At 54.2% G+C, this 10,966-nt stretch overlaps 1 protein-coding gene across 1 annotated transcript in view; it reads left to right on the plus strand.

The window, feature by feature from the left end:
* Positions 1-10,966, plus strand: part of PDPK1 (3-phosphoinositide dependent protein kinase 1) — a 71,628-nt gene that overhangs the window by 42,305 nt on the left and 18,357 nt on the right. Inside the window, exons 7-10 of the mRNA XM_029949010.1 lie at positions 5,629-5,704; positions 9,432-9,500; positions 9,708-9,804; positions 10,754-10,927. Of these exons, the coding sequence (XP_029804870.1) occupies positions 5,629-5,704; positions 9,432-9,500; positions 9,708-9,804; positions 10,754-10,927 (416 nt within the window). The remainder of the gene's footprint in view (positions 1-5,628; positions 5,705-9,431; positions 9,501-9,707; positions 9,805-10,753; positions 10,928-10,966) is intronic.

Below are 10,966 nucleotides of genomic sequence, written 5' to 3' on the forward strand. Positions count from 1 at the left end.
AGACAGTGATGGGGTGCCCGTGTGGCTCAGGGCATGATCTCACAGTTCATGTGTTCGAATGAGCCCCACATTGGGCTCCTTTCTGTCCGTGTAGAGCCCGCTTTGGATCCCTTCCCCCCCACCCCCCATGCTCATGCTCCCAGGTGCTCGCTCTTTCAAAAGTAAACATTAAAAAAAAAGGACTGACAGTGACGACAAGTGTTAGCCAGGCTGTGGAGGAGTGGAGAGCCGGTGCTGTGCTCCGGGAACGTCGGATGGTGCAGGCGCTTGGGAAAACGGGCTGGAGCTCCTCAGGTTAGACGTGGTCCCCCGTAACCGAGCAGCTGGCCTTGCCCGTGCATCCGAGCGCCCTGGAGACACGGCCACGGAACCCCGTCCAGGAGCGCTCGGGGCAGCTTCGCTTAGGACAGCCACACGGGGGCGGCAGCGCAGGTGTCCATGAGCGTGGCGAGGACACGGGTAAACAGTATTCCGTCTCAGGACGAGTTCTGGCCCACAGTGGAGCATCGATGGGGTGTGGAGCATCACGCTGAGTGAGCGCCGGCCGGGGTCGAGGTGGGGTTGGCGTGGGGGGTGTCTCTTTATTTAGGTCTTGTGATTTCTTTCAGAAGTATATCATAGTTTTCGGCATATAAGCTTAGCACTTTTTTAAGTAAGTTTATTTCTAAGTATTTTCTTTTTGAGGCTACTGTAAGTGGAATTGTTCTCTAAATTTCACTTTCAGATTGTTAGTTGCAAGTGTATAGAAGTATATTTGGTTTTTGGGCCGTGACCTTGTGTCCTGCAGCCTGGCTGGATTTGTTTGTTTGATGTGATTGTTTTGTAGTGAGTTCTCAGAACTTTTTACATTTAAGATCAAGTCATCTGTGGCTTGAGCTGCTTTTTACTTCTTCCTTCCCGCTCTGGAAGGCACCTGTGCTCACCACTGTGCCACCAGTGCTGCTCGGCTTCCTTCCCACTCAGGATGCCTTTGATGTCCTGCTGCCTGATGGCCCTGGCGGAGCCTCCAGGACGGTGTCGAGCGGAAGTGACCATCCTTGTCTTGTTCCTGATCTTCCAGAAGCTTCAGTCCTTCACCACAAGGCTGATGACTGACGCCTTACTGGGTGGAGGAGATTTCTTTCTCTTCTTACTTTGTGACATATTTTTGTCATGAAGGAGTGTTGAATATTATTAGATGTCTTTTCTGAATCTACTGTGATCTTATGGGGATTTTGTTCTTTATTTTAATGGTATGTAATATTGAATAGTTTTGGAGGGGGCTTATTTATTTTTGCGAGAAGGAGAGAGAAAGTATGAGCGGGGGAGAGGCAGAGAAAGAGGGACACAGAATCCAAAGCAGGCATAGAGCCTGACATGGGGCTCGAACTCATGAACCACGAGATCATGACCTGAGCCGAAGTTAGACGCTCAATTGACTGAGCTCCCCAGGCGCCCCTGAGTGATATTTATATATTGAACCACCCTTGCATTCCTGGGATAAATAGCGGTCGGTCGTGGTGCATACTCCTGTGTATGTGTCGCCGTATTCAGTTGGCTCATCTTTTGTCCAAGAGGTTCGCCTATTTGGGAGTGTGTGTTTCCTTGCTTCCCTTATGGGCTTATGAGTAAGACACTAGCAGTCTGCTGTTTCAGCTGTGAAGAGAGGGTGGGTGTCCTCTGACCTCAGGAACCCTTCCTGGGGCTTGTCCTTCCTCACAGGCACTTCGGAGTTCGAGATAGTGGCCAGAGTGTTTCATGGCCAAGCATGTTAGCCAGTGTTCTTGAATCACTTTCAACGTAGGGACAGCAGCACAGCCTAAGGCCCTCTTCTTTACCCTGACCCTGTGGCCTACTTTCAGTGGCTTAGTGGTGTGGAATAGGCAGCATGTTGACCAGTGGTGGGTGTCTGGGCCTGGTCTCCCCATAGGTGGAGCGGCTTGGCCTTCGGTTAATCTCTGAGCCTCCGGAGGAGGTAACTGATTATCTCTGGGTTTCTCATGCTCTCTCGGGGGCTCTTACCCTGGTGTCACACAAGGAAGTCGGCTCTCCATGAGGCTGGAGAGGAGAAAGTGGCTTATTTCCACCGACCTTTCAGTGAAATTGAACATTTCCCTTAATTATGAAGGTAAGCAACAGGTGTCCATCGTCATTGGGAGCAGTCACAGGTGTTTCCGTGTTCCCTTCCGGTTGTCACAGAGTCTTGTTCTGTTGTGTGTGCTCCTCACCGCTGTGTGGTTCCTTCACTGTCAGACCAGCGGGCCTCGCTGCCGCCGTGCTGAGAGAGCCAGGCGTTGTGGGCGGCGTGCTCCCTGCCCGGTGCTCAGATGCTCTGATCGTTTATGTGCCGTTCAGACATTGTTCTGAGGGCGGTTCTGGTCTTTTCCACACGCGAGAGACGTCCGTCGTCGCGTGACTAAAGGAGCTCCTTTCGAAGGGGGTGATTTCACACCTCGCCAGGTACTTGGAGTCCCGCCTTCAAGAAGATGGACACAGGCTCCTGGTAATAGGAAGCAGGAGGTGTCACGGGAGACCAGCAGACCCAGGCCTAGAGATGGCAAAACAAATCAGCCCTAATGACATCACGATTCACTGAAGCCTAGCCATGGGTGGGGGTGAGGATGGTGTATATTTTTTAGACTTTATTTTGTGCATCATGTAGCTATTTAAAGGCACAAACGTCTCTAAGCGTTCGGGGCTCCGAACTCACAACTGTTAAGGTCATGACCTGAGCCAAAATCAGGAGCTTGATGGATGCTTAAATGACTGAGCCATGCAGGTGTCCCCTGTGTACTGTTTTGATAATTTACAGAGGATCGAGGGCCAGGAGTGGAATGGCTGGGACAGAGTGCAAGCCTGTGCTCTCTGGTCTTGGATGCTTATTGGAAAATTGCTTTCCTGAAAATTACACCATTCCATATCCCTACCAGTAGCACGCTGTCTCCCCAAATCCTTGCCAACACTCTGTGTTTCTTTTTTAATATTTGCTGATCTGATAGGCTGTTGTGTGTTTGTTTGCATTGCTTTGATTGATTGCATCATTGAATGGTTTCCTTTGGTTTTGGCTCTCGGTTTCTTTTTTCCTCATATAAATTACCTCAGTGTTTTCTTGGCAGTGTCGCTCGGGGTGCTGGCAGAATGCAGATGTGGCCACAGAGTCTTTACAGGAAAGCAATGTAATGAGGGGACCAGTTACAGGGAGCAGGGCGGAGAAGGCAACAGGGCTGGATCCCCACGGCAGGACTGTGAGCCCCTTGGCCCCCGGGTAGGGGTGGGGCAGGTGGGAGGGTTCAGGGCCCCAGGGAACCACTTTGGTGGTAGAGGGAGGAGGGCCAGCTGCCGGTAGGCCTGCACGGTCTCCTTGCCTCCCTCCCTCTGGGGCTCCTCCTGGCTCCAGGGCTGTAGTACACGAGAGGACGGAGGCCACATCCGAGGATCAGTGGGGAAGAGCCAGCACGTTGGCTTTTTCTGGGTCTTCCTCCTGGGCGTCTGCCCTTGGAGGCCTTTGGAGCAGCAGTCAGGAAGTCCCCCATGGTGAGGCCCTCCAGTGCTGAGGCAGCCCCAGGGACGGTGAGCGGGATGTGATGGCTACCACGACCAGTGGGCCACTCAGCCCAGGCCACCATATGCCGCATTGGTGTAGCCAGGGGCCCTGGTTTCCTTTTGCATTTTGATTCAGGTGTTGTGTTATTTATAGCCTTATATCATCAAGAATGTTGTATGGGTCTGTTGCGTTCTGTCCCAGATAGTTATAACCTGCAGTCACTTCTGTGTCAGGACCAAGCCAAGGCGCCCAGCACAGAGCCTCTGGCAGCGCAGGAGGAGACAGTTGCTTCCCCTGGACGGAGCATAGAGCAGAGCAGGCGATTTTGAGAAGGAAAGATAAAGGCACTTTCAGCTGTTCTCCCTGCCCCAGCTCCCCCTCCTCCAGAATGTTCCAGAACCTAGCTGGCTGCTCCTGTTCTGTCTTGCGCTGTGTTTTTGGAGGATAAGAGAGTATGGCTCCAGTGAGGCTGTACAGCGGGCACCCAGGACCTGGACTTGCTTGGGGGTGGAGGATTCCTGCTCTTTGGTGCCCTGTGGATGTTAGCTGCACCCTGGCATCTGGCCACTGGGTGACAGTAACACCCCCCTCCTCCCCGTGGTGCCTGCCAGAAATGTCTCCAGACACTGCCAGACATCCCCTGGGGGCCCATGCTTCCCCAGGTGAGAACCCCGAGTTGAGCAGTTGGGATGCACATCAGTAAGCCCACCCAGCAGGACCCTGCACGGGGCGGTCACCGCTCTGTGCATCACTGGCTTCAGAAGGGGCCTGGAGGACCAGAGACCGTCCACTGGTAGGTGTGTTGGTGTGAGGGTTTACCTCTCAGGTTGGTTCAGGAAAATGTGTCCTTAGGGACAAATACTTTCTGGTGTGGATTATTGAAGATACTGAGAAAAATTGCTGTCTGACCCACAGAGGGGCCGGGCTAGATCACATGGCTTATTTTGTCCAGAACAAAATGATGTTCACTGTGGTGTTTTGTCTCGCGTCTGCTTCGGGGTGCCAGGCTAGGAGCGCATTGCTGGGAAAGGTGGTCTCCTCCCGGGGGCCGTGCCAGCAGCCGTTCAGTGCTGGGTGCCGAGTGCAGTGGGTGCAGGGAGCACGGAAGGGGCTGGCACGGCAGGTCACGGCGGGTGACGTGGAGCGTCCGCAGGGAGCCGGCAGAGAGGACGCAGCACTTCACGGGCTCCTGAGGCAGCTGCTTTGCTCTCGGATGGGGGCACCTCTCACACGGGAATCCTGATCCGGTGTCTGACGGTCCCGGGGAAAGGCCGAGTGGCCGTGCGGTCCCCAGTGTCAGAGGACACCCCCTGGGGGCGCCTCCGGAGCAGTGTGGTGGCACAGGCGGGCTTGTGTCCGCGGTGCTGCTTGGTCAGGACTGCCAACTGCTGATGAGCCCCTGAGCTCCTTGAGGGCCACTGGGGTGACCCGGGCGTTGGGGCGTCCTCTCTTGGGTGGTGAGCGGTCTAGAAGGCCCTGCTGCCACTGGCCCTATGAGTCTGTGGGGTGAACGGGGTGACCCTTGTGTCGCACAGTCCTAGAGGCAGTACTAGAAGCAGCAGGGTATCAAGAAGCTTCCCTGCTGGGGCGCCTGGGTCTCACTCCACCTGTGGTCCCCAGCCTCCCTGAGCTGTGGGTTAAGGAGGCGCGTGGCCTTCAGGGGACCAGTCCTTTCCCACGTGTACATGTGTCCATCTGTGCCTGCCGCGTGCCTGAGGCTGTTTGAGGCATTATTTGTGGACAACAACACAGCCCTTCACAACACTGCGAACTGACAACTCCGTGTGAGCGCAGCTCTAGTGTGGCACGGAGTCTGGAGGGGCTCCCCTGGCAGCCAGGGCTGCTGTCACAGAGCAAGTGACTTTTGAACCAGCCTTGGACGAGAGAGTCCAAGAAGAAACTTTGAGAGGAGGACCCTGGGCAAGTTAGGCTTTTGGGAGTGTATAGTGGGACTCCAGGTGACCAGGGGCCAGTGCTGAGACAGGGCCACACTTCTGCTCGTGTGGACCATGATGTCCTGATGGATGACCGTCCAGGGTGCAGTGTCTATGACAAATGCTTTGTGTCTCAGTGTGACCTTTCTCCCTTTTCCCTCCTCTCATCAGCCAGGGCCAACTCGTTTGTAGGAACAGCCCAGTATGTGTCTCCAGAGCTGCTCACAGAGAAATCGGCCTGTAAAAGGTAACCTGCTTTCATCTGATCCAGAATGTTCTCTTTTCTCCACACTGGCTATTACATACGTTTTCTCATATAAAGTTAATAGTTAAGAGAGGGCCTTTTACAGCCTTTATCAGTATCTTTCTTTGATAACCTGTGTGCTCCTTTATTGTTACACATTATGCTTCCTGGGATCATCATTGCTCTATGCTCTGATATTTGATCCTGTTCCCTTTTTTTATTATTATTTTTTTATTTTTTGAATATAACACAATTTATTTTTTTTAACATATGCAATTATTTTCCATCATTTACAATATAGTAGTTACAATGACACTCCAAACAGAAAAGCAAAGTAAAAAATCAAAACACCAACTTCTATTTCATGTAGTTAGACTTATACAGAAATTAGAAGGTTAAGTAACAACTAGTTAATCACCAAATTTCACATGATCCTGTTCCTTAGGAGCAACTATCCAGTGGGGGAGGTGGGGCCGGGAGGTCCGTGGTCCTAGCTGTGTCCACGAGCCTTGGGGTCCTTAGTGCGGCTCACGGCCGGTGCTCTGTGGACTGCGGGAAGAGGCCCGGAAGGCAGCGCGTGTGGGAGGGGACGGAGCCGGTTTCCTGGCCAGGGCGCAGCCAGCACCCTCCGTCCTGCCCCGAACTGGGTTGGGCCTAGGCTGAGGCCTCACTTATGAATATCAGAGGTGCACGGGTGAGGCTCTGCTCACAAGGAGCGGAGATGCCATGGGGGAGAAGGTGCCATTGGCCAGGAGCAGGGTGAAGCCGGGGGGGGGGGGTGTCTTGCGGGGCATGAGGCGGCAGTGGAGTCCGGGGTCTCAGTTTGGAGAGCGCTTCCAGATGACAAGTGTGTGGCTGCACTTTCTCCCTGGATCCTCGCTGCTGCCATGCCGTCAGTGTCCTGTACTGGCCACGAGGAGCCCCTTTGCTAGAGAGACAGCACTGCCACAGGTAGCACAGGGGTGGGTGGCCCTGTGTTTGTGAGCGTGTCTGCTTTTTAAGAACACTTGAGGGGGTGGAGCCCCAGGGCTCACCGGCTGCCCGGTTGGCCTCTTAGTCTCTAGGTTCTTTGTTTTTGGTTTGTTTTCTTTTAGCTTAGTCAACAGATTCTGAACTTTTACCCCCTGTAGGGCAGGGCCTCTCAGCAGGGGCAGTGCCGCCCCCTGGAGCGTGTTTGTTCATGTCTGGACAGTTTGCTGTCGCAGCTCAGCCGAGCAGGGCGGGAGTGCTAGTGGCCTCTGGTGGGTGGAGGCCAGAGACGCTGCCCAGCTTCGCACAGACGGCCGCACAGCAAGAGCGAGTCGGCCCCTGGTGTCCCCCGCGCTGAAGCTGAGAAGCCCTCTGGGTGGTGGGTGTCGGTGGCCAGATTCCCAAAGCCTGGGTCACTGCTGCCTGAGGACTAGCTTGTCCTTGATTTGGGACATTTAGGATGAAGCGGCCTTTTAGTGCTGATGGGGGAAGGTCTCCGGGCTCTACCGGGAGAGAGCAGGAGGACAGAGTGGCTGCCTTCTGTGTGCAGACTGGAAGGACACTGTCCACATTTGCTTGTCCGTCATTTAAATTGTCTTCGGTGGGTGTCCCAGCAGTGGGGATAGCAGTGTGAGGAAGAGATCGTGGAGCGTTTTTTATGTGTTTAGATGTTTAAGTTGTGCGGTGCTTATACATAAATGGTTGATAGTTGGCTTATTCTAAAAGTGACACCTTTGTATTGTAAAGAACTCTTAGAAAACATGGAGAATAAAAGGACGGGAATGTTCCTAGTCTGCATCCTGCTTACAGACACCAGATCTGTCTGGCGCGGCCTTCCAGTTAGTTACTTCTGTGTGTCTTCTGTGTGTTCGTGTGACTTCCGCTCCTCTGGGGTCCTGCTTAGTCACCAGGCTGGAGCCCTGCTCCTGGAGACCGTGGAGCAGCCTCTGCGCAGCCTCGAGGTCGTCTGAGGGCTTCTGGCAGCTGTGCGCTTCCGGCCCGTGGCTCCGCCGGAGTTCGTGGAGCTCTTCCTCTGTCATTGGGCCCTGCGGCGCTGTGCATTTATGTGGCACTGCCTGGTGTGTGTGCCGGGTGCCGCGTGTCCAGTGTCCTGGCAGGAAGGTGCGCCTGCCCTTTGTGTGCCGCATGGTGCCCGGGCGGCCCCAGGTTCCGCTCTGGATTTCAGGAAGCCGAAGGACTTGGTCTAACTTAGTATTTTGAGATTCTTGGTGCGTGCTGCTTTCCAGAAAGGTGACACTGGCTTCCCCGTCTCGTCCCTATTCTATTACAAAACCCCTTGAAATGGTGAGAGCGCTGCTGGTGGAGAACACGGAGATGACGCACGGAGGCGAGAGGAGCCCCGGGGGCGCTGCGCCTCGTCTCTGGCCGCTGCCCCCGACTGGGCCAATGCTTTTCTGTCATGTGTGTTTTGTGTGGATCCCCGTTTTACCTAGACTACACAGTAGAGAAAACCAAGTGTCAAAACGAGCTGTTGGGTAAAATGTACATTGATTTTATAAATGCCCTTCGCTCCGTCCATATGCTGTGCCTCAGCTCCCCGATCTGTTGTATTCTCTGACCTGTGTCAGAGGCCCTCCACCCACACTCTGCAGTCTCAGCTTCCCGGATGCCAGGCTGTGGCCTCCCCAGAGGCTGGCTGTATCCAGCAACCCAGGAGCCCTCGTAGGTCTAGGGCTGGAGGGAGCTGGCGGGGCGGGTAGATTGCATCTGGATGCTTTTGTAGAGTTCAGCTGGGAATAGAATGCAAAACTTTCAGAGGAAGTAAAATATGCAAAGTAGATCTCGGACACCGAGGGGAGAGAGTGACCAGGCAGGAAGGGGGCAGCAGCATCACAGGCGGAGAGAGCCCTTCCTTCGGGGTCCCTACCACCTGGTTCTGGAAACAACGTAGGGAATTTTAGAAGTGTTTTTTTTTTTTAATTCACTAAAAAATGTTTTTAATGTTTACTTATTTTCAGAGAGAGAGGCAGAGCCGTGAGTGGGGGAAGGGCAGAGAAATGGAGACACAGAATCCAAAACAGGCTTCAGGTTCTGAGCTATCAGCACAGAGCCCGATGCAGGGCTTGAACTCATGAACCTTGAGATCATGACCTGAGCTGAAGTTGGATGTTTTACTGACTGAGTCACTCAGACGTCCCCAGAACGGTTTCTTTTCCACTATGCAATCAGAGTATTTGTAAAGGAGGGGCAGGGCTCTTCACAGCAAGGCCGGGAAGGGGAAAATGTTAAAGGTTGCTTTGTGCACTTCCTGTGGATTGCCTGTGCTCCTTGGCACACGTGAGCTTGTGTCTGTGTCCCGGAGGGAAACGCTAAGTGAGTTATGAGAGAGTCTGAGTTTAGTCCTAGTCGCACCGACCTGTGGTGACCGGGACAAGCCACCTTCCCTGGCCCTGCACTGGGAGAAGGTGCTTTTCCCTCAGTGTCCCTGTTTCTTGTGGTCACGGTGGCCCTGTGAGGAAGTGGGTGGCCCTCGTCAGACGTGGTGGGTCTTTGGGGCGGCCCCATGGCCTGGCCCAGCAGACCTGCTGCGTGGGATCCTCCAGGGCTGGGTCCCCAGGGAGGGCCTCTCAGCAAGGGTTCTGAGCACGTTCCCCTCCCCGTCCCGAGGACCTGGTTTTGAGGGAGAGAACCAGATCAGAGACGGAAGTGGGGTGGTATGAACCGATGGGGCAGAAACAGGCTGTGCTTCTTACTGACATTTCACAAATGCTGCTCTTCTGTGCTCTCCCCTCCCTTGAAGTTCGGACCTGTGGGCGCTCGGGTGTATCATCTACCAGCTTGTGGCCGGACTGCCGCCTTTCCGCGCGGGGTAAGAGCGCTCCCCGCCACCAGAGCCCCGTGTGGCCGCGGACAGCGAGCGGGGAGGGGGCGGCCTCTGGGCTGGCCAGGGTACAGGGACTTCTGCGTGGCTCTTCAGTGACCCCAGTGTCTCTGTAGGGAGAGAGGGTGACTGGCGACCCAGGAAAGGGGTGGTTTGTGAGCTCTGTCTGAAGTGATGGTTTTTCTTGTTTTACAGAAACGAGTATCTTATATTTCAGAAGATCATTAAGCTGGAATATGACTTTCCTGAAAAATTCTTCCCTAAGGCAAGAGACCTTGTGGAAAAACTTTTGGTAAATATTTTGAATTTTCTTCTTGGAAGATGATCTGATAGCTACATGCCTAGTCCTTCTGAAGCTGTGGCCGCAGGAACGGTACTGCAGGCCCCTGTGGTTGACAGAAGGGTGGCTTGGGATTGATGATGACTCTGGATAGATTTGTGTCTTCTGGCTTCTCTCTGTAAGCCCTTTCAATGAGACAGGAAATCGCTATCATTTTGCATTTGCTCATCAACATACATAGCACTTAAGTTACTTGCTGCTGGCGGAGCTGGGCATATCCCAGTGGCAGATGGCTGTAAATCTCAGTGACATCTGTGGATGTCCCCTGTAGTACCTGCTACCTGAAGGTTTAAAGATCACCTCAGGTACCGTAGCAGAGGTGAGCAGATCTACCCGGGAAGGGTCTGTGTGTCATTTCTAGAGCCTGCAGGGTCCCTGCCGGTGTGCATGGGCGCGAGGCCTTTCCTCACCTTTCCTCGGCCTGCCCCTCCTGTGCCTGTCTCGGCAGCCGGAGCGTGTTGTCGCTCTGGGGTCCAGGGGTGTGAGGCTGGATCTGGGAGGGGACAGCTGTGGAGCCCTTAGAGACGAAGCGTGGGCGGGAGAACACAGCATTTTGTTCCTGGCCTGTGAGAGCTCACCGTCTAGGCGGATTCTTGTCACTAAAGCCAGTATGTTCATTTTTCCTTTTTGTAGGATTTTTAATTGCGTATTTAAAAAGAACACTTGTTGTTATTCATTACATTCTGATTTAGTTTCCCCTGTGCACGGGGAAGGATACAGGTTTGAGGGAGGAGAAGCCGCCCGGAGGGTGCCCCTACTGTCCCCCGGCGCATCGTGGGGCGGGGTGCGGCGAGCCACAGGGCCATTCTGTGTGCACAGATGGGAACTGGGAAGAACGCGCAGGAAGAACTGTTTTTGTCAGAATTACTTTTCGTTCTGACTTGTTTGACTTCTGTTTCAGGTTTTAGATGCCACAAAGCGATTAGGCTGTGAGGAAATGGGAGGCTACGGCCCTCTGCAAGCTCACCCGTTCTTCGAGTCCATCTCGTGGGAGAACCTGCAGCACCAGACGCCCCCGAAGCTCACGGCCTACCTGCCGGCCATGTCCGAGGACGACGAGGACTGCTACGGGAATGTACGCCCGCGCCCGCGCGTGCCGTCCGGGTGTGCGCCG

This window comes from Suricata suricatta, chromosome 8 (assembly GCF_006229205.1).
Source record: "Suricata suricatta isolate VVHF042 chromosome 8, meerkat_22Aug2017_6uvM2_HiC, whole genome shotgun sequence".
In the NCBI taxonomy this organism is placed as follows: domain Eukaryota; kingdom Metazoa; phylum Chordata; class Mammalia; order Carnivora; family Herpestidae; genus Suricata; species Suricata suricatta.